Consider the following 24,516-nt stretch of genomic DNA (forward strand, 5'->3'; position numbering starts at 1 on the left):
GTAAACCAAGGAGATGGTCGAGATCCACGTCGGGTCAGAGGCCGCAAAGGCACGACTCGGTCCAATGCTGCGGCGGCAGTTGTCTCCCAGGCCGCCGCCTGATTTTCCGCCGAGTCGTGGATTAGATCCTCCGGATATGGCCCAAGCTCCATCAGGAACCTCTCCGGGTCCATCAGTCGCCTGGGACGGAACCATCTAGATATAACTGAATCATGTTGAACTATGGCTTAGCTATATGTGAAACCCAAACATCATTAAAAATTTCAAACCAATTTATTTAAATGAAATTGTCTTTTTTTAAACAAGATTTATTTGGCTCTGACTGCCTGTCTTCCTCTTAGCTGCAATCACTTACAGTTTCAGATATCAGAGATAAATATGGCCAGGCCTTGCATCCCATCTTCCTTGGAAATGGCTGGCAGAGTCATGATAGTGGATTGGGACCTCAGCAATGCTGCGTTCCATGCCTGGACCTTGTCTAGTTGCACCAAACTGACCTAAACATATTTGATTGGCCCCTTGTTCCATCTGTCACAAAACATTTTCACAGCCTATTGAGCAGAGGTGCCGCTTTTCAAACCTGCGGTGCTTTCTATTGACAGAAATAAGTCAGCCTTCCCTAGCTTGTTTATTTATTTATTTATAGAGCTGATGCAAGCACTAACCAATGTGCATTAGTGGAGAACCTAGACATGAAACAAAACAGCAGAGAAGCTTGGAAACTCCTGAAAAATCTAGGTGGAGGCAGAACTCAACCACAGTAAAATCATATGGATGTAGCAGCAGACCAAGTAGCCAGCCAGTTGCTGAAGAATGGAAAAACGAAAGATAAAAAGTGTGGAAACAAGCCATCCGAACAAGGGGTTAAATACCCCTTTTGTGGTATTTGGAGGAAGTCATAAAGACTATGAAAATGAATAAAGCAGCAAGTGTTGATGACATAAGAACAGAACATATAAAGCAGCTCGGTCCCCATACTCTGGAGTGGCTCCTGCAATTGATGAACAACTGTATAGCCATATTTAAGGTCCTGAAATTGTGGAGGCAGGCTAGAATTGCTGCCTTACTGAAACCTGGAAAAGACTCAGACGATCCGAAAAATTGCCAACCTGTATCACTCCTCTGCCACCTCTACAAGGCACTCAAAATTCATTGACGCAAAGATCATAAGGAGCAAACAGGGTTTAGACCAGGGAGGTCATGTTGTGGCCAAATTATAAACCTTATGCAGCATATTGAGGATGGTTTCGAAACAAAGCTAATAACTGGAGTGGCTTTCTGGTAATATTACTGGAGATAATAAGCTTACAAGGCTCATTGGCAGCTCCCTTCAGAATCGGAGATTTTATGTGACTGAATGGTAAAACAGTAGATGGAGGATGCAGAAGAATGAGCTGCCATAAGGAAGCATATTATCTCCAACACTGTATAACATATATACAAACAAATAACCAGTCCCCAACAACACACATCTATTCATCTATGTGGACAATACAGCAGTGGCTGCACAAGAATCAATTTTTGATCATGTAGCTGGGAAACTTATGGTAGCATTAGGCTGATATGATACCAACTACTTAAAGCCCTTCCCACAGAAGACTCACGTGTGTGCTTTCCATCTCCATGTCCTCCAAAACTGAGACGCAAGGGAAGAGTTGGATATTATGTGACAAGGGAACCAACTATAGCACTATTGAACATCGAAGTATCTGTGTAACACTAGATAGGACACTCTCTTTTAAACAGCATTGCCTGAACACTAAGCCAAGGTCAGCTTGAGGAACAATATCAGGAAATTGATAAACTACATATGAAGAGCTCAACCATCTACACCAGACATGTTAAACCCAAGGCCCGGGGGCTGGATGGGGCCCGCGAAGTGGTTTCATGTGGCCCGCGAAGCCATCCTGGAAAAAGTGAGGGAATGGCCCCCGCTGCCTTGGCCCTTGCCCAGGCTGGCCGGGAGCCAATGTACAATTTTGTGATGGCTATCTATGCTGAAACACATTCAGTCTTAGCTCCACAAGTCCGTCTAGAAACAGTGAGGAACCAGCTCCTGCCGCATTGGCCTCGCCCCCTGGGTGCATGCTGGGGAAGTATCACCACTTATGAGGAATGAAGAAATGGACCATGCCTTGGCACTTGCCCCGGTCCCACTCCCTTCTGCCAGAGACCCTCAGATCTGTCCCACTCCTGCCTAGGCCCCCACAGGCCCCCTTGACGCAAACGATGTAGAGCTGGCCATGCCCACCCAGTAGGCAACACCCACTCCATCCACACCCACCCAGTAGGCCGTACCCACCCTGGCCACACACCCCTGCCCCCCCCAGGGCAACCGCAATGCTGATGCGGCCCTCAATGAAATTGAGTGACACCCCTGATCTACACTGTGTACATCAGCTTTTGCCTTGAGCATCTCTGCAGTGGAGTACAGTATGCTGTTCCAGTATGGGATGCATCTGCACACATGAAGCAAATTGATATTGCCATCATTAGGCTTACTTATAGGTTGTCTCACCCCTATACCAACTGAGAAAATATATCCTCTTGCTGGTCTTGCCCCACTTAAGATCAGGAGAGAAGTAGCAGAGAATCTGGAATGTTGTTGTTAGTTGCAAAGTTGTGTCCCGCCCATCGTGACCCCATGGACAACATTCCTCCAGGCCTTCCTGTCCTCTACCATCTTCTGGAGTCCATTTAAGCTCACGCCTACTGCTTCAGTGACTCCCTATAGCCACCTCCTTCTCTGTCATCCCCTTCTTCTGTTGCCCTCAATCTTTCCCAGCATTAGGCTCTTCTCCAGTGAGTCCTTCCTTCTCATTAGGTGGCCAGAGTATTTGAGTTTCAACTTCTGGCCTTCTAAAGAGCAGTCAGGGTTGATCTCCTCTAGGACTGACCGGTTTGATCGCCTTGCAGTCCAGGGGACTCGCAGGGGTCTTCTCCAGCACCATAGTTCAAAGGCCGCAGCAGCCAGCCTTCTTCTGGTCAATAGGTTTAAATCCCGCCTGCTCTTCTCCCTATTGGATCTGGTGAATCTTAATGTCAAATAAGTCCCCTCTACAGCTCTGCATTTTCCACTGGGGATAGGTTCACAAGAAGCCCGCCTAAGCCTGCCTCCCCCTGTGCCCCCTCGGTTTGAATATCCTGATAGATTTTAAGAAATGTCATTCAAAGGCCGCCCCGCCCATTTCCTCCTCGACCCGAGCGATGCTTCTTGCGAAATCAGCAAGCTGAACCTCCGCTCGGTGCTGGGCGGGGAACCGTTCTTGGAAGCTGTTATTGGGCAAGAAATCCACGTCCTCCAAGCCCTTCCGTGGCTCATTGGCTGGCAAGGCTGACGGCGGAACGGCGGCAAAAGAAAGGCCGTGGAGAAGAGGCTTGGAAACCGAGCTGCCTTTCCTGGGAAAGAGCGACAGGGACCGTCATCAAATTCCAGCCAATTGGCTTTGAGAGTAGAAGGCACAACGAGCAAGGGCGTGTGGGGGGGTGTGGTTCTCTCTTCTAATCAACGCTGCCGGTTGGGCGATCAACTTTAGTTTTTCGGGTTACTTTGGGGCTACTTAGGGTGCTTTTAAGGCCTTTAGATATGGGACGATATAGCAAACTGGCATGAATAATTGCAAAATGTATCTCAGGGGCATAGATGATGCCCGCACACCTAATCGGTCAACTGGTCTTCTCCCCTCTCACTGCATCACCTCATTCTCCAAATCCAGCTTATTCTTTCTCTTTCCCCACTTTCCACCACCTCTCCTAAGGACTCTTTTGCAAAACTAGAGGGGGGTTCACACTTGCAATCTCCAACATCCCTCCCCTTAATATTTGGACTCCTCAACCTTTCCTGAATTCCTGGCATCCAGATGCTAAAGTTTCCATTCCCCCCCCCCTTTTTTTTTCTTCTCCCCTCCCCCATCTTTGTGGGCAGGTTTGCTGCCACTGCTGTTTACCCGGCCCAGCTCAGTCCCCCATCTCCTGAGACGGTGCCTTCCCGTGCATGCAATAAAAAAGTCATGGACAGGCAAAGAAAACTCCGACGCTGCTGATGGGCACAAACCCATTTCGAGTTACCCTTTTGCATGCCTTCCCTTGGCGCGTTGGAGGGTGGAGGTCAGTTGAGGGAAATTTTTGACGTTTGTGGATTGGGTCTTTTTGAGGTTTTTAGTCTGCAAAAAATTTGGGCATTTGGCAATGCTGTTTCCAGTTCTTCAAAGGATCTATTTGACTTTTGTTTCATGAGAACTATTATGTGTATTCCTTTTTTTTTTAATAGGATCGGGCATGATGCTATATATTCTCCAGCGTTTTAGAATTCTAAAAATCTGACTTGGGAGTGTTTTCCCCCCATTCATTTCATTTTTTTTCCTGTGGAGGATGTTTTTTCAGCAATATGTTTAATAAATCATTAGTCCTGCCTTTCCATGTAAGTAGTAATATGGAAACTGAAGGCATGAGTATTGTTTTTATTGTTTTATTTTTATTTCGTTTAGATCCCGCCTTTTTATTATTTTTATAGACAACTGAAGGCAGACATATCTTATATTCCTTCCTCCTATTTTCCCCACAACAACAACCTTATGAAATGAGTTGGACTGAGAGAGTGACTGGCCCAAGGTCACCTGGTTCAGGGGTCTCCAACCCCTGGTCTATGGACTAGCACCGGGCCATGGCATTCCAGAAACCAGGCCGTGTAAACAAGCAAAGCCCCATCCATGGGATGCAGGCAGCACATGAAACCATACCCCCTCCAGTCCATAGCAAAACCTCTCTCCACAGAACTGGTCCCTGGTGTGCAAAAAGTTGGGGGCCACTGATCTAGCTGATTTTCTCAGGGCCTTCTGTTTTCTAGTCTGGTACTTAACCACTAGACCAAACTGACTCTTATCTCTTCTCTTATGATAGCACTTTGCTTATTTCTTTACCTACAACTTTGCTCATTTATTTAAATATATTCATCTCCCTATATAGATCTAATTTGCTTGAATACAGCTTCAAAAGTGAAGCAGTCTGATTTTGCATAATTCTAATGGGAAAGTTTAAAGCTTTGTTTAATACACAATGGCTTGGTATGCATTTATGTTAAGGTATAGACAGATTTTTATTTACTCAGATAAAACCAATATATTAGTGTATGGTTTAGTCTTTTTGGAAACTAACTAATTAATATAGTTATTGCATTCATATCCTGACTTTTCTTTGGGAATTCAAGTTGACATGTATGGAGCTGTTTTCTCATGTTATATCCAACACAACAATCCTGTCAATAGGTTGAGCTGAGTAAGAACAACTTGATAAAATCAGGTCCAAATATATTGTGGAATGTGTATCAATTCAGTTGTGGTTGACTCAGTAAACAATAGTTAAGCATAGCATAGCATATCAACTGTTGTGGTTGACACCTCATGTTGATCAAAAAGAAAGAAAAATTATGAATGTTTCCTTTGATTTACTATAGACAATACTAGCCTTTGGTTTAGCATTGCATTTGAACCAGCCCATTGCCAAAGCAATCATCTAAATGTTTTGGATAGTTTGTGAGTTATGTGTTTTGCTTAACAATAGCAATAGCATGTAGACTTATATACCGCTTCACAGTGCTTCACAGCCCTCTCTAAGCGGTTTACAGAGTCAGCATATTGCCCCAAACAATCTGGGTCCTCTTTTACCAAACTCAGAAAAATGGAAGGCTGAGTCAACCTTCAGCCAGTGAGAATTGAACTGGCAGCAGCTGGCAGTCAGCAGAAGTAGCATGCAGTACTGCATTCTAATCACTGTGCCACCACAGCTCATAATAAATAGCTAGGTATTTCAGAGAATGTTTTGGCTAATACCTTTTGATAGCATCCAATAGTGTGATTTCATTTTTAGCCCAACCTAGAATCTCTGCTGTGACTCTTAAGTTCATGATTCTTTACTGACAAATGCTGACACTAGCTGGATGCAAAAAAAAAAAAAAAAAGGGGGGGGGGAGGATAAGGATAAGGAGGAGATTATAATTTTTATTGTATTCCAGCTGTAAGTAATGTGATCATGTATGATCTTAAAGTTTATTTCTCCCTTTGAGATTACCTATGAGTTTATGGTCAGAAGATTGGGAAATAAAATAGGCATGGAAAATACAGCAAGTGAATACTTTATCTTTGTAGATTTGTATAGATGGTATATCCTTGAAGCTTGTGGAAGAGATAGGGAGCAGCAAACAGCACAAAAGTCATATAGACAGATTATTTGTAAAGCATAAAAAAGACAATTTCATTTAAATACATTGATTTGAAATTTTATATAATATTTGAGTCTACATATAGCTAACCCATAATGTATATTTGGTTTAGTTTCATTGTGCAGTGTGAACCTCACTTTGTGTGGTATGTAAGTCTGGCTGATTACTTAACTGTGATTCATAGAAAAATTACAAACTATAGCCTAGTATAGCGGTTGAATCTAGACATTGCCTTCCTGGACGAGGTATAAAAGAGCAGTTAATTGTACAGTATTTGTTCAACTCAATCAATGCAATTCCTTCAGTGTCAGCATTACATCTTTGGATTAGTTTTCTTTCCATTGAAGCCATAGAATGTTGATGGTGCAAATTGTGGATGGAAGAGTGGGTTATATGATTGGCGGCCCCGTGGCAACCATTGTGAGGTCATGAGAGCAGCTGGAAGATCCTTACCCTGCCTGGAGAGCCAGTTGGCTTATAGATAGTAGATATTTCCTGGTGTGGTACAGGCAAGAAAATCTGTGTTCATACCAGATATCGAACCCCAACCTATAATGGCCAACATTGTGGTGAAGACTATCTGGCAGTCCAAGGAAATAAATGAGGCTGGAGACACACCGACAGGCATTGAGAGTCGAGCCCAGAGCAACAAGGATCAGCTTGGAAAGACTACTAGCATTAAGGGCTTTCCAAAAAAAAAGAAAGCTGTCTCTTTCCATGGGTGAGTGACCAGGGAGGGGGGAAAGGGTAGAAGTGAAATTCAGTGCACTACTTATAGCAGGAAAAGGGATGCAGGGTGGCATTTCTGCTTTGCTTATAGATGGTTTTAGATTCAGTTCCAGGCATCTGGAAAGGCCTCTGGGAAGAGATTGTGCAAAACACCCTTTTCTCCTTCAGTTCATCAGATCCCAGCTCTGTTGGACTACAACTCACAGAACTTGTAGTGTGCATAAAGCTGGCCAAAAATAATGAATGCTTGTAGTCCAACACTGGGCTAAGTGGATAATGAATCTTCGTCTGATCTAAGCAGGTACTATAACAGCGGTTATTGCTGACAATTCTGGCCAGGCATTGTGAGAAACCATTTAGATATCTTTTGTATGTGAGATAGGTCTCTGTGTGAGTGGATGGATTGGTAGCACTAATCTGCAGTGTTCACTGATTCATAAGTGAGTGATTCTAGCTGGTAATGTCAAAAGAAGAAATGAAACCTTTGGACACTTTTATGTGCAGTGCCCCAGGACTTCATTCTCTCCCCTATCCTATTTAATATTTAAATGAAACCACTGGGAAAGGTCATTTCTTGGATTGGAGTTCAATAATATCTTCCTGACATCTAGCTTTGAACTGAGCAGGAGATGCATTTTCTTCCAGTATGTGAAAGGTGAGGGATTGAATGGAATGGAATGAAACAAGGTAAAATTGAATCAAAGCAAGAGGATGTTACCGCTTGTTCAGAAACAACTGGGCTTCTTTTGTGGTCCTGTATTGGCTTTAGAGAGGATCACATTCCTTGATGGAGCTAGTGTGAAAATGGAGATCCTGCTATTTGATTAGCAGGTGGAATCTTTTACCAGAGAAGACTTTGCACAATGTTGTCTAGTGTTTCTTTTACATTTCTTGTGGAATGGGAAACCTTGGCAATAGTCCCTCTTATCCTTATAACATTGATTGTTCCAATATGTTCTGAGTTGGGCTGCCTTTGAAGATGTCCTAAAACTGTAGTTGGTACTCATTTGGTGCTCATTGGCTGGGAGCACAATCTGTTTCAATACGATACCATTGGGCTGTGGTTCTTCCTTGGTTAACAATGAATTTTCTTGTATAAAATGCTGATTTTGATCTATGAAGCCTTTATTTGCTTTATGAACCATCTTCTTCAAATAGGTACAGTGCATCCTATTTGGGAAGTTTCTTTGGATTTCAAGAAATGATGGGGATGAGAGCCTTTTTGATAGTTACCCTATCTTTTTGGAACAGTCTGCCCCTCTCCCATTTTGTTTGAACTTATTGGATAAATAAATATGACCTCATGTGAGTCACCCAAAGAGTGTTGACTTGGCAGGCTGTAAGTGATGGAACAAATAAGACTAGATACCCCATCAATGTGTTGGATTTCAGTTCTCAAAATTTCCAGAAGAATATTCCAGGATTTCAATATAGGAATCCCTTAAATTGAGGGTGTTGAAGACCAACACATACATACAAACATCATATTTGGGAGAGGTGAGCTAGGATTTCATATTGTTTTCATATCTTCATATATTGATATTTGTTTTCTCATAAAAGGAGTTTAGAAAGCTTAGTAGAAGTTAATAAAACTGATACCAGCCAAGGGTTGCTCTTAGTTTTCAAAAGCTTAGGTATCGAGCTTCATGAGGCATCAAAAGACTCTTTGCTATAGATTGCTATATGCTATAGATTGCTATATGCAATCTCTCTGCAGTATATATGTAGGTAAGAAAGTAGTCAACAACTGGATCTAAGGATAATGAATGCCCTTTTTCCCAAACCAGAGTTGAGCCCCATTTTACCAGTGAAAGTCCCAATCTGAATTTGAAGCGTTCTTCTGCTTGCACTAATGTTTCTCTCCTGAATCTAACTGATGGGGAACGTGATGATTCCACCACGGAGAATGAATCCACAGATGATGGAGGCCTACCAGGGGGAGCAGGAGGCGAAAGACGGGATCCTCTATTTCCCATCAAGCCAGCATGGTCAGAAGATGAAGATGAAAGTTCCAGCCAGCAAGTGAGGAAATGAATCACAATCTCGCATACCTGTTGCTGCTTTCCTAGATAATTAATTTGCCCTGAGTTAGTATTGTTCTAATAACAGACAAGAAGAAAACATGCCACTCCCATAAAAAAGTGTCCTATGGCAGTGGTGGCGAACCTATGGCACGCGTGCCAGAGGCAGCACTCAGAGCCCTCTCTGTGGGCACGCGCACCATGCCCCAGAGATGGCAACTGTCCCTCTTCAACCAGCTGCCTGCTAACTCGCCGAGGTCCCATGTGGCCGGATGCATCCCAGCACGGCTGGTTTCCCTCCCCCCCCGTCCCATCCGTCCTGACCTCGCATGCTCTCCTTTTCCCGGGCACGACCCACTACATCGCCTCCTCAGCTGTTGGCCAGCCGTCCAGCTCAAAGGCGGCTTCTCTGAACTGCTGGCGGTGGGCTGCGGAGCCCCAGAGTGTGCCGGTCGAGGGGCCAGCAGGCTGTGGCTGCTAACGGACACTGTCGGCCCCCATGGGCTCGCTGGCCTCTGTATGCGGGGGCCAATGGTGTCAGGCAGCCGCCCCGGCCCCTGCCTCGCCTTGCCCTGCGGCAATGGCATCCCCGCTCTACCTCATCTTGCCTCGCCTCACCCCGCAGGATGAGCCTCCTGCCCACCGCCCCAACTGCCAGAGACCCCCTGGATCTTCCCCAGCCCTGCCTGTCCCCCACAGGCATCCCTCCCCACGAGCAACATCAAGGTGATCACGCCCACCTTGGCCACACCCACCCAGTCTTCCATGACCACCACAGCAACGCCCACCCAGTGGGCCACGCCCACCTGGCACCCAGCGATAAATAAGTGAGTTTTGGGTTGCAGTTTGGGCACTCGGTCTCTAAAAGGTTTGCCATCACTGTCCTATGGCATTTTAAACAATACATTGATTAGCTCACTAGTTACCTGATGCCATGATACAGTTATATATTTTTAAGATGCCATAAGATGCTTGACTCTTTAGTGCTATATTAGACTTACAGATTCTCCTTCTGCAAGTTTTCCAAAAAAAAAGTTTGTACACTTGATGCGTTTGAGGTCTGTTTATCTTTTCAGTCCACATTCCACTTTGAAGATGCTGCTTCCAAGTCTCCCACATTTCCTTGGTGATTGGAAAGGATGAATCCTGTTGGAACTTCTAATTTTTTAAATTAATTTGTAATATAAAATATAAAAATACAAAAGCAAATAATGGGGAAAAGGGAAAAGGGAAAACAAGGGGAAAAGAAAGAAAAGGCATTGACTTCCGATTCCCTTTGATGCTGTTAAATAAGATAATAACATCAAACCTCAACTTTTTACTTTATAAACTAGCCGTTTCTATAACAACAAATCTACCTAATCGGTAAAACTCAAAATCAAAGTTTAGTTTTTTTTCCACATCAAGCACAAAGTCCACAAGCAGTTTCCAAGTAGAAAGAAAAGTAGTTGTGTTTTTTTTTAAGTCAAAGCAGTCAATTTAGCCAACTCTAACTCCATTAACTTTTACAGCCGTTCGTCCATTGTGGGAATCGAAATGTCCTTCCATTTTTGTGCATATTATATTATATATTATATATTATATATTATATATATATATTATATATCTTAACATATTATATAACATCAAAGTTCCAATTTTTTCCCAAGTCTTTTTTCATTAAACCCAAAAGAAAAGTTCTGGTTTTACCTTTGTATTCACTTTAAGGTTCTTCTGAATTAGGATATGAATCCTACTGTAATATTTTTTTTGCTTTATCAGATGTCCATCATAAATGATAAAAAGTCCCTTCTTTATATTTGCATTTCTAACATTCATTTGAAATACCTTTATACAGTCTTGACAACTTATTTGGTATCTTAAATACCAATGATACACCGTCTTATAAAAAATTTCTTTTAAATTATAATTTAGTGTACATGTTAAACCTTTCATCTACATATTCTTCCATTGTTCAAGCATTACATTATATCCAAAGTTCCTTGTCCACTGAATCATTCAATGTTTCACATATTCATTTTCCAAATTCAAAAACAATTATAGATCTTAGCAATAATATGTTCATCACTACACTTTTTGTCTAATTTAAATCTTTCTTTCAAATGTAAATATGTAAACCAATGGCAGACATGTCCTTCTGATTCTAACTCCTCCTTAGACTTGAGGATAGGATCACCAAAATTAAAAGATATTATTTAACCATAAGCCCACCAGTCGGGCTTTGCCACTATTTCTTTTCTGAAAAAAGCTTGCTGGGGGGGACACCCAAAGAGGCAGCTTCATAGAATACCTTGTTTTATATTTTCTCCAAACTCTTAGAATGGTATGTCTAACAAAGTGTTATTAAAATCAATATTTACTTTAACATTGTCATACCATAAATAATCGTGCCCTCCAAATCTTAATTCACGACCTACTAGATTGAGTAGTCTCATATTCTGGAGATTCACCCACTCATTTAGCCAGACCAAACAACAAGCATCGAAATAAAATTCCAAATCTGGTAAACCTAACCCCTCTCTTTCCTTAGCATCTTGCAGTAGTTTATATCTGATTCTTACTTTTTTCTCTTGCCATATAAATTTAGAAATATCCATCTGCCATTGTTTAAATGGAAGTATCAGTTGCAAGCATTGGTAAAGTCTGAAACAAAAAAAGCATCATAATTACAGAAATCTTAATTATAGAAATTCTATCCAATAGTGATAAATGCAGTTTATTCCATCTTAATAAGTTCTTTTTGATATCATTCCATTTATTTTGCATTTGCGTTTATGATCTCCAAATATTTCACCTTTTTCTCAACCCTAAAACCAGACTTTAGTCAATATATCACAGCTCTGTAAGATGATATTCTTAATAAGCATTGTTGTTTTCTGTTTATTTTAAACCCCACTAAAACCCCAAACTTATTTAATTACCTTATCAAATATTCTATATTATTGGGGGGTGGGGTCTAGCAAGAATATAACCAAATCATCAGCAAATGCCTTCAATTTATAAACTGCCTTCTTGATACTTATACCTGCTATTTTCTCATCTTGCCTAATCTTTATTCAAAACTTCCAACACCAAAATTTCACATGAATTGGTTAGATCACCGTTAATAACAATTTTTGCTTACTGTGACATATAAACTGTTTAACCCCTTGAATAAAATTCTCCCCAAAGTCCATATCTTCCAAAACTTCAAACATAAAAGCCAAATTTAAATTTTTAAAGGCCCTCTCTGCATCTAAAAATATTGAAGCTGCCTGTTTCTCATTATGATATTGTAAATATTCAATAATGTCAAAACAGTCCTCACATTGTCCTTTAACTGTCTTTTTGGCAGAAAGCCAGATTGATCTTCATGAATATATGCCTTACAACCTTCTTTAATCTTCCTGCCAGAACTGCAGCAAAAAGTTTATAGTCGTTGTTTAATAGTGAGATTGGTCTGTAATACTGTATATTCGTAACCTTCTAATGTTGTCTATATCTGCTGTTTCAGAGGTATTATATTCTCCTCTCCAAAGGGTGTCTTTGGTATTTTTGCTATATATTTAAAGGAAGAGATGCTCATGGAGAGAGGGAATTGAATCTCCACTCCTCCCATTTAACCTTACCTCCTTTTTCTATTTTTCTTGAACGAGCTTTTTTTCTTGCCTGGTTAATTACCAGTAAAAAGACTAGAATGGAAGAACAGCATTTCTAAATCAGAGAATGATTCAGACTTCCACATCAGTGTTATTGTCCTTTGCACTTAATATCAATGCATAAAATATATTTTAATGAGTGTATTTAGTAGTGATTAAACAATGTATTTCATTTTTTATTTTTGAACATAACTTTACTACATTTTTTAAAAAGAAAGATAAAAACTAACAACAGTTAATATTAGGAATGAAGACAGGAACAATAAGAGAAATAAAAAATGAATGTAGCTAAAAATGCAGAAATAAAAAATAGAGGAAAGAATTATAAAGAAGTATAAATGTAGATTAATCTCTTACTCCACGATTATATCATTGCTTACTACATTTTTTCTCTAATCTATTTTTTCCTAATCAAATCCATAGACTATTTCATTTTTTTTTCTATTTCTCACAAAATGTCAATAAGGGGACTCTAGCCAGCATTAAAATTAGACAATGTCTTATCTCTAGTTAAGTTTGGTTATCTCTGCAGGTTCCATCATTTTCATCATCAATGATAAAATATCCCTTATTGGGTTACAAATTTATGTTGATTTACAAGATAAATTTGAAATATCTTTGTACATTCTTGATAGTATTTTTGGTGACATGTACCATGATCCATTATTTTATAAAATGATTCTATGTAGGACTATAACACAAGGCAAATTTCAGCCCTTTCAATCATTTTTCTCACCATTCCATTTGTGTATTATAACCAAAGTTTTGAGTCCATTTTATCATATCTTCTTTCCTGTTGTCTTATGTTTCAAATCTCAATAGTATATGTTGTTGTTGTTAGTTGCGAAGTTGTGTCCGACCCATTGCGACCCCATGGACAACATTCCTCCAGGCCTTCCTGTCCTCTGCCATCTACTGGAGTCCATTTAAGCTCATGCCTACTGCTTCAGTGACTCTATCCAGCCACCTCATTCTCTGTCGTCCCCTTCTTCTATTGCCCTCAATCTTTCCCAGCATTAGGCTCTTCTCCAGTGAGTCCTTTCTTCTCATTAGGTGGCCAAAGTATTTGAGTTTCAACTTCAGGATCTGGCCTTCTAAAGAGCAGTCAGGGTTGATCTTCTTTAGGACTGACCGGTTTGATCGCCTTGCAGTCCAGGGGACTCGCAGGAGTCTTCTCCAGCACCATAGTTCAAAGGCCTCAATTTTTTGGCGCTCAAGCCTTTCTTATGGTCCAACTTTCACAGCCATACATTGCAACTGGGAAAACCATGGCCTTGATTATATGTACTTTTGTTGGCAGGGCGATGTCTCTGCTTTTTAGTATGCTGTCTTAGATTTGCCATAGCTTTCCTCCCCAGGAGCAAGTGTCTTTTAATTTCTTGGCTGCAGTCCCATCTGCGGTGATCTTGGAGCCCAGGAAGATTTCTTCCATTTCTTCCCCATCTATTTGCCAGGAATTGAGAGGGCCAGATGCCATGATCTTGGTTTTCTTAATGTTGAGTTTCAAGCCAATGTTTGCACTCTCCTTCTTCACCCGCATCAAGAGGCTCTTTAGTTCCTCTTCATTTTCTGCCATTAGAGTGGTATCATCTGCATATCTTAGGTTGTTGATATACATTTTAGCAATAGCATATTCAGCATTTGTACAAAGTTCTTTTCAAATTCAGTCTTATTATGTTCAAAACCAAAAGATCTTTATCTGCTTTAAATTTTTGTAACAATTGTACATAAGAAAACCATTAACATATATATCCTTTTATCGCCAGCTTTTCTCTTGATTTTATTTTATATTCTCCTTGGCAAAATTTCTAAGATATCAGAATAACTATTTATGTTTAGTTTTTAGTGTTGTAATTTGGTATTATGATTACTGAATGAACCACTTCTATTCTCCATGGTTAAAAATAGGCAGTCAATCTACTTTGCAAATTCCACCAATTAAGTCTTTTAAAAGAAAGCATTTCCCCACAGGTCTGAGACAGTTGCTTGCACCAATTACAATTTTATGATGCACTTTTGTAGAAAAATTAATCTTTTAAAAATTCTCTTCATTATCTGTGTTAGACTTTCTTAGTTCATCCCTTGTCAAACTTTTCATCTCTTGTCAAGCTTTTTTGCAAAGTATTTTTTAAAAGTTAAATATTTAAATCTTCTTTTATGAATTTGTAATCCAAAAAAATGTGCTTTCTTGTGGTAAAACAAAACTTCTCTGAAGCTGTAAAATAAATTTTAAATGTGGTTCAAAAAATGGGGTGGCAGTCAGAATTAAACAATGTATTTCCCGTGGTAGAATCATTTTGGAGTAAAGAAAATCTAAAACACATAATTTAAAAATAAAATTCTGAATTTATTTCTAATTCATTCTTTTCTGTATCTAATGATATTGCAGGAGGGAAAAATTAAAGAGAATCAAGGTTTTTTTATAGCAAGGAGTATTTTTGCCATTACTTGTTTCAAGAAAAATATTCCTTAAAAAAAATCTTCATATCACTTGATTGTTTAGGCAGTGGACTAGGAAAGAATTTGCCAACATAAATCTCTTCAAACATAGCCCACGAGATTAGCTTTTCTAGAAGATTTCACTCTCTTGAGATCCTCTTCCTAAAGTGATCTATTTGTATCATTCTTCATTCCTCATTTGCTTTCTATGCTTAGATATGGCCTTTTATATTGTTCCAAATATTTCTTTGTTCACTTTTCATGACCCTCAACTGCAAAAGATACATTGTAACAAGCAAGTGTCTACTTTATGGCCTCCTGACCCACTCAAAGATGTCACTAATTTCTTCTGTCACTTTCAGTAATGAATTTCTTAGGTCCCTAAGAAGACCTTTCAGCTGACATTGAGCCTGAAATAAATGATTGGGAAGTGTGAAGAAGTCAGGAGTGAGTGGATTATGTTTTCTTGATCTGGTCCCTTCTTATACTCTCTTCCAGCAGGAAGTCAGCAACAGTGGCCTTTTGCGAGCCAAGGACTCCATTACCAGTCTCAAGGAGAGGACATCTAAGGTCAACCACCATCTTCAGAATCTGCAGGTCTGGGTTTTTGTTTTTGTTTTTTTGTTTTTGTACAGACTACATAGCTGAAGAGTTAGATTTCCACATTGACCATGTCTGTTTCTGCTTTTATTGCCAGGAATGTAGAATGAATTTGTCTTTTTTTGAAGGCTGCCAATGCAAGAGTGCTTCACTGGGCCAGTTTGAGAGAGGAGAGGCTGAATTCTATCCCATCTTGTTGTAAAATCGGATCTGACTTTGCCTTCATTTTGATTGGCTTTATTGCTATTGTTTAATTTTTTAAAACAATACTGTTGACAAAAAAAATAGTTAAAAATTAAAAAGCAAGGATAAATATGTTGATCTTTAAGAAAATAAATTCATAATTAGACAATAGAACCACTTAAATTGACATAACCCTTAACCAGAGAAAATCATACAAAAAAAAAGCAGAACAAAGAGTGTTGGTGGGGAAAGGTAGGATTGGAATGAGGTAAAACGTTTAAAAGTAGACTATGCATATTATCCATAAAATTAACATTTTGAATTTCCTTATAGCACTAGTAGTTAAGATTAGGCAGAAGTACAGAATAACAAAATAACAGAGTTGGAAGGAACCTTGAAGGTCTTCTAGTCCAGCTCATGCTCAAGCACGAGACTCTATACAATTTTCAGACAAATGGCTGTCCAGTCTCTTCTTAAAATGCTCCAGTGATGGAGCACTCACAAGGCAAGCTTAAGGCAAGCTGTTCCAGTAGTTTATTGTTCTTACTGTCATGAATTTTCTCCTTAGTTCTAGGTTCTCCTTGATTAGTTTCCATCCATTGCTTCTTGTCTTGCCTTCTGGTGCTTTGGAAAAATCCTTTTTGTGACAATCCCTCAAATATTGGAACACTACTATCATGTCTCCCATAATCCTTTTTTCCACTAGATTAGAGATGCCCAATTCCTACAACTGTTCTTCATATGTTTTAGTCTCCAGCCCCCTAATCATCTTTGTTGCTCTTCTCTGTACTTTTTCCAGAATCTCAACACCTTTTTTATATTGTAGTGATCAAAACTGGATGCAGTATTCCAAGTGCAGTCTTACCAAGGCCATATAAAGTGGTACTGACTCTTCATGTGATCTTGATTCTATCCCTCTGTTAATGCAGTCTAGGATTGCGTTGGCTCTTTTGGCAGCTGCCGCACACAGTTGGCTCATATTTAAGCGATTGTATACCAAGACTCCCAGATCCCTGGAGTTAATTCCAGGTTTAGGCAGAGATATAACAGAATTGTTTGAAAACATCCAGTATTATTGCATACAAAATACATGAGCCTCTGCTTGTTTTGTTAGCATCAGTTTGCCTCTTTTCTCAACGTTTTCTAGAATGAAGTAATTTTGCTGTCCCGTTTTTGAAATTCAATATATTTTTTCCATAAGCAAAGTATACTGGTTCCTGTTTAGAAAATCAATTTTCCTGTTATATTGTCAATTGTCAGCAAGAGCTATATTGATTTTTACGTGAAAGGAAAGAGATTGAATTACCTCCTAGGAGAAGCAAGGCTCTTTTCTTGCTTGGCCAAGGAAAGTGAGGCTTCGAGAGCCAAATTAATTCAGTAGCAAATTTTGTCAAGATGAAGAACAAATATGGCTCACTGATAAGTAGACCACAACCTACTACTAGAAAAATGTGGGTTAGACAGCATCACCACCAGATGGATCCGTAGCTGGCTGATCGGCCGTACTCAGCGTGTGGTCCTCAATGGAACCGCATCTACATGGAGGGAAGTGTATAGTGGGGTGCCCCAGGACTCTGTTCTAGGCCCAGTGCTCTTCAACATCTTCATCAACGATTTGGACGAGGGGATAGATGGGGAACTTATCAAATTTGCAGACGACACCAAGCTGGCAGGAATAGCCAACACTCCAGAAGACAGGCTTAAGATACAGAAGGATCTGGACAGACTTAAACATTGAGTGCAATCTAATAAAATGAAATTCAATGGTGAAAAAAGTACACTTAGGCAAGAAAAACCAAATGCACAGGTATAGTATAGGTGGTTCCTTGCTCAATAATAGTAACTGTGAAAGGTATCTCGGAGTCCTAGTGGACAATCATTTAAATATGGTCCAGCAGTGTGCTGCAGCTGCCAAAAAAGCCAACTCAGTGCTAGGCTGCATTAACAGAGGGATAGAATCAAGATCACGTGAAGTGTTAATACCACTTTACAATGCCTTGGTAAGACCACACTTGGAATACTGCATCCAGTTTTGGTCACCACAATGTAAAAAAGATGTTGAGACTCTAGAAAGAGTACAGAGAAGAGTAACAAAGATGATGAGGGGACTGGAGGTTAAAACATATAAGGAACGGTTGCTGGATTGGGTATGTCTAGTGTAATGAAGAGAAGGATAGCAGTGACATGATAGCAGTGTTCCAATATCTCAGGGGTTTGCCACAAAGAAGAGGGAGTCAAGCTATTCTCCAAAGCGCCTGAAGACAGGACAAGAAGCAACGGATGGAAACTGACCAAAGAGAGAAGCAACCTAAAACTAAGGAGAAATTTCATGACCATTAGAACAATTAATCAGTGGAACAACCTGCCTCCAGAAGCTGTAAATGCTCCAACACTGGAAGTTTTTAACAAGAGATTGGACAGCCATTTGTCTGAAATGATATAGGGTTTCCTGCATGAGCAGGGGTTGGATTAGATAACCTCCAAGGTCCCTTCCAACATTATTATTATTGTTGTTGTTGTTATAATGCCTTCTGTGTAGTAGCTTGGCATGAAGGAAGGAGCTGATAGGACCACAAGACCCATCTATTTTCTGCCACACCTTTTCTTTCTTTTTATCATTTTTTCTTTTTCAAGCATCAGGTAGCAAAGATGGGACAGATAATTCTTACCAGTCAGTTGTTGAGAGTTTTGAAGAAGGCTGTTTTGAGAGTTTTTCATTTGCTCCATCTGATCCACGCCAAAGGCAATGCAGCAGCGTGCAACTGAGATGTTTCTCTATCAAAACAGCCTCTATAAGTATGGAAGGGCACTTGGCCATCTTGACTCAGTTTTTATTTGGCTGAACCTTATAAAGGAGGGAAAAGAAGAACCTTGTTGATTGTTTTGAATCTGCTAGAGAAGTAACAGAAGAGGCATGTAGATCAAGGATGAAAACCACTTGGTGTAGTTGTTAAGGCATCAGGCCAGAAACCAGGATAATGAATTCTAATCCTGACCTATGCATAAAGCGAGCTGGGTGACATGAGCCAGTCACTCTCTCTCAGCCTTAGGAATTAGGCAATGGCAAACGACATCTTCATTCTACCCAATTAAAATCAGCTTTAGAGTTATCAAGTTTTTTTTTTAAAAAAAGAAGATATTTTTCAGCTTCCTCCCAGCTTCCACTTCTTGGAAAGACTTCTAAAGAAAAGAACCACAATGCTTATTGCAAATCCATATTAGTTCATTCCATTTGTTTGCTTGCTTGGCCTTTTAAGTTTTTTCCTATTCCCTAAAATTTCTTATAGGAAAGCTGTCGAAAGGTGACAAAATCTGTGGAGGATGCTGAAATTAAGACCAGTGTGCTGGAAGAAAATTCAGCCCTCTTGGAGGTGAGAGAGAAGATTTAAGACTTGCAGAAATATAGGGTGACATCAACAGTACAAGTAATTCACAGCAGGTGGAAAGGTAACAGCTGCTACAGAGCTATTAGATTGATGGAGAACAGTTGTCAAAAAGTAAGATTATAAACAGAATTTGTGATCTGTGATTGCACTTAAGGAACCAAGACTAGTTTCCTCTAGCATAAACAGAAGCTGCAATTCAGTTTTCTAGCTCTTTTGGAAGAAAAACAGAAACAAAAGCAATTTTCTGTGGAGCTTTTCAAAATCAGAGTATTGGGCAGGGTTGATCATCTGACCAACTCTCTGTCACTTATCACAAGATGTCCATTTTTGCCTCTCCATCTGTCTCTTTTAAATCTTTCTCTTACCATCTTCGTCAAGGGATTCTTTTCAGATATTAAAAAAACCCAAAAAGCAAAATATGGACCTTTTAGCAAAAGACAGCTACTATCACATAGGGATTAAGGAAGTTAATTGCCAGTTCAGTTCCACTGGCAATTATAAGATTGCCATCTTTTTTTTGTCACACACAGTTCTTTCTCCAGGTTTCCCAAACACAATTATCTTATGTTGTAGGCCAGTCTGACAATATCAGGCTGGCCTACAGCACAATATAATTGTTTTGGGGAAAACTTGGAGAAAGAGCTGTGTATGACAAAAATAAGCACCTTCAATCATGATTCCTTGTGGCATAATGTTTTTGGAACAATATGAAAGTGTTTTGTTATCACCTTTTCTGGAATTTTGTTTTTAAATTCTGTCTCACCACTATTGCATAATGGTTAAGCTTTGGATTGGCATTGAAGGGAAAGACGCGCTAATCTCACCCCACTGTCACTTGTAGAAGCTCATTTTGCCAGTTCCTCCCTCTCTCAGCCCAGGCTATTTCCCAGGGATGTTGTTGCCAGAAATCAGGATTAGTGCTAAATTTGCTACTTTGAGCTTCTGAATAAAAGCTGGAGTAGAAATTTAATAAATCATATCATTATTTATTATCATAAGACTTCCCGATGGGCTGAGTACTACAGGCTTGACTCTCTGTATCTGTCAGAATTAGGCAAGTTGCTACTCGCTGTAGATGAAAGGTGCAATGATGATAGAACAATATGGCAAACTCAATATTGTCCTTCTTGCTAGATTTCTGGTATAGGATAATTCTTTTTTAAATGCTGCAACTGATTCAGCTGTTTGCCCCTTTTATTCACCATCTTATTAAATTGAAAAGGATGGAATCACTCCCAAAGAAAACCACACCAAACTACTCTCTTCTGTGGATGCACTGTTTTTTCCCCCCCTCCAAACCTTTTGGATTACAACAACTAAAGTTTCTAGCTAACCCAGCTAGACTGACTGGGAACTATGAGCATTGTAATAATTATACTCGGTGCCAAATTAATGTCGTTTCCCTGTCACTTCCCCCACTCTGTTTAGGAGAAACTACGTAACTTGCAGCAACAAGTTCAAGTAGAAGACTTTCGTTGGTAAGAACTCATAGCAGTGGCTGGAACAGGGGTGGCAAGTGGGGTCTCCCAACAACTTTTGAACTTACTAGGCAGAATGGTAGCAACACTCTCAAATTCAGCCATCTATGAAGCGAGTAATGCTGTTCAGTCATCAACAGCCTATGAGGTGTGCTGGAAGCTGGGCAAAGTCTTGGGGATGAGGAGGGCATGGATGAAAAGCCAAGCATGGCTTGCACCTTGACTTGCTTTCCTCTGCTGGGAGAGATCAGGTACTGTGAAGTGGGAGTGGAAGAGCCTTGGTTTTGCTAGAGGCACCAACTCATCAACCTGGTCTCTTTCCTCACTTCTCACTTTAGGAAATGCATGCTGGAGCTGGCCCAGAAGGAAGCATTGCGGCTGCTGGCCCAGCTGGGGGTACGCTTGGAGGGGGTTCTTCCCCAGCGGGAAAGGTCACAGGTGGAACAAGGCCAGGAGCTCAAGATGCTGCGGGAGGAACTGGATGAAGTCTCTACCACGTATGTGCCTCTCCTGAGCAAACAGGCTTTCCTTTCTCTCTTCCAAAGAGCCCTCTTTTTCCCAGCAAAGAAAAGACCAGATTTCAGAGTCAAGCACAACCCATTATTTACTGTATCCTAGAGCTAAAATATGAGAGATCCAATTAGATAATTTTTGCTAATGTTCCTAGCTACTTATAGAACTTTTTCCTCCTAAAGATTTGGTTTTAGAAAAGTTGACTACAACTTCCATGATCATCACTTTGTATTAAGAGTTATAATTATTTGTAGCTCTAATCCTGTAGGGAAGATTAGTATATTACTTGTTATAGCTTTGTTGACTTGGAATCAAGAAATCCTGATCACTATAATTTTTCTTTTAAAAAGTGAAGTTTTCTAGCGTTCATGAGTCTTCCAAGAGCAAGCTTCATGAATCTGCCTATGGTCTCTTTTTCTTCAGTAGGTTTTCTTCCACATTAATTAGATCTAATTCTACCCAATTCTTCTCTTTGCTTAAAAAGTACCAGGTGGTGCAAAAATTCAGATTCAGAATAAAAGAGGGTGGGTCCTATAATGTATTTTTTTAATAAAGCTGTACAATTGTAGATGAAATTCCATATTGAGCCTTCCACATCTCATTGTAATGGAGAGTAAGGGAGAATAAAATGTAACAGGACAGAGAGTCTGCAGTATCTCCTGAAACACAAATGTCCCAAACCAGGAAGTCACTATTCTTTTGCCAACTTTTGATGTGAAAGGGCTGTAAAATGAGGTTGTTCCAATCTCAAGACCTGCTCCAGGGATTGTGGCAGGCAAATTTACATCTCTCTGAGCTGTTACAGGGCTATGAATTTGGAAATTGTGGAAGTTTGCCCTTTTACTTACAGCTGCTTTCTTCTCTGGTAGGGCAAAGCGGACTTCATTGTCTCTCACTCAGCTTCGGACAGACCTGGATGGGCTCCTGGAAGACATATCCCGACATCTTGCAACACTGAAGAATATGGAAGCGTCTGACCGGCCTCCTTCTAATTGTGCTAGATGTTCCAGGTACCTAGTTAAACCTCTGGGTCAGAATTGAAGAATACTGGCCAACCTGATAGCGAGAATCAGAAAGCTAGACTAAGGAAGGATGTGGAGATTAGGGCAAAGTTAGGTTTGATTTCACACAGATCAGTGACATAAAGCCTCTAAGTAATGTTTTGCTTAATCACAATTTATTAAACAAAGCATTACAAATAGTCTTCAACTTATGACCATAACTTAATCTGGAATTATGGTTACAAGTCATGGTGGTTGTTAAATTGATTATTGTGTGACTGCACCCAATTTTATCTTTTTTTGCAGAGGTCCTTAAGGAAATGCGGTGTTAATTAAGCGAAACCATAGTCCTTAAGTGAACCCATTTTACTCAATAGGTTTTTTGCTAGTAACCAGATACAAACATTAGAAATCAGCAAAAAAAAAACAACCTTGAAAAAGTTAGAACAAAGAGCTCCAAATGCGAGTGATGCAGTTATTAAGTGAAGACTCCCTATATTAGCTACATTCGCACATTAAACCATAAATCATAGTTGGGCCTGGATTGCTGCTTGAATTCCCAGCCTGCTGGTAGACTGCAGGAGGTCTTCCAACGACTTTCTTATCCAAAAAGGGAAGTGTCAGAGAGATTGTTGCTGACAGAAGAAATTATTAAAAATAGAAATATCTTTTACCTCTAGGACTCAAACTCCAATTCTCGTGTTATTTGGCTTTTTTTTTTGACTCAAAAAATATACAGTACATTCTGGATTGTTTTTGGCATGTGAGATTTGGCATAACCTATGGTTTGTAATTTCAAGGACCTCAAAAGCTAAGATAAAACCAAACATAACATATTATGGCTTAGCATGGTTGACTGATTAAACCAATTTAATAGCTTCCCAATTGACACATGAATCAGGGCAGTATACATCAATAGAAAACAATATGTAATAAACCCCCAACATTAAAATAGGATAAAATATATTCCTAAAGTAACTTCATCTAACCAAAACTAATCTACGAACAGTCCAATGGCACAAAATCTCCCATCCTGTGTTTTGGGGAAAAATCTAAATCTTGGTAACTTTAAGCTGTGTGGATTTCAGAATCCTGAGCCAATTCCTGATTCTCAAGCCTAGCATGAGTTGAAATCCACACAGCTTAAAGTCACCAAGGTTGAGAAATGCTTTCTTATTGGATGGCCATGATGTATCAGAACAGCTACAAACTCTTAAGGTTTTTTTTTTATCAAGGACTATCCAAAAATTTTGCTCAAGCAGTCCATGAACAGTATGTCACCTAGAAATACTAATTTGAAGTTATAGATTTCATAGACCAGCAGATAATTGCAGTTTTCCAGAGACGGTTCAATATTACAGAAACAAGTACATTGACTTCCCATATGAGCAGTTAATTTGCTGCTGAAAAATGCAGTTTTCTACAAAATCCAGTATCTGGCATTGGCTTTAGTTTCCTGAGAACATCTGTTTTCATTTATTTAAAAAAAAGTTCAAGTTGCTAAAACTCATGTTATTGGCATGCATGTTTAGAAGAATCAAGAAGAGCTGGTTTTTAAAATGGCTGCTTTTTAAAACTCTCTTCCCAGCTTAGATGTTTCATACCTATTGCTTACCTCCTCTCCTTCTTCTAATGATATTTTGAGACACCCCCACCCCCTTTGCCAGTTCTGGTAAAAGGGGAAATTGTCCTAAAGCAATATTAAGTTTGACAGTGCTTTTTTGTTGTCTTTATGTTAAATACGCTCACTTCCAGAGAGATCTTATGTTATTTTCAGTGCAGTAAATTGCATTCTTCTGACATTGCATGGAGGGAGTTTCCTTGACGCTGTACCTGGGCTGTTTCTCTGTCTTTCAAGACTTTAACCAATCATATTTTCTACATTTACTGACTGTGTAAATGACATTCCTTTTCTTTTTTTTTCACCTCCTGCTTCCCACCTACAGCTATAGCATTGTGAATACAGAGGTGCTGCGAAAGATGTTTGAGCATGCGATGGCACCTGTTTTGGAGGAGCTGAAGCAGCGGGCCCAATCAGAAGGCATATGCCCCAGCTGCCAGCGTTTGCAGAAGACGATGGCACAGCGAGGCACAGAGTAGACTAACCCCAGACCCTCCAGCCCCCAATAAAATGTTTCCAGAGTGCAACCTTTCTGGAGCATTTTTCTGACCCTAAGTGGATGCAGGCCAGATTGAGATGGCCTTGTACTGGGAAGTCTGGAGGCAGATTCACCTTGGCTATGGATCTACCATCTGCAAAGCTGCCGTATCCTGCATCTTGTTCCCATTCTATTCTGACTTCAGTTCACCA

At 40.0% G+C, this 24,516-nt stretch overlaps 1 protein-coding gene across 1 annotated transcript; it reads left to right on the forward strand.

Moving 5' to 3' along the window:
* The first annotated feature begins 6,771 nt into the window (after window positions 1-6,771).
* Window positions 6,772-24,305, forward strand: TSKS (testis specific serine kinase substrate). The gene is made up of 8 exons (XM_029283006.1): window positions 6,772-6,938; window positions 8,734-8,968; window positions 15,546-15,641; window positions 19,115-19,198; window positions 20,642-20,691; window positions 21,030-21,188; window positions 22,074-22,214; window positions 24,152-24,305. Exons 1-8 carry the CDS (start codon window positions 6,772-6,774, stop codon window positions 24,303-24,305), a joined length of 1,086 nt encoding a protein of 361 aa, XP_029138839.1.
* The last annotated feature ends 211 nt before the right edge of the window (window positions 24,306-24,516 follow it).

This window comes from Protobothrops mucrosquamatus, unplaced genomic scaffold, assembly GCF_001527695.2.
Source record: "Protobothrops mucrosquamatus isolate PMUCROS unplaced genomic scaffold, P.Mucros_1.0 scaffold7, whole genome shotgun sequence".
NCBI classification, from domain to species: Eukaryota; Metazoa; Chordata; class Lepidosauria; order Squamata; family Viperidae; genus Protobothrops; species Protobothrops mucrosquamatus.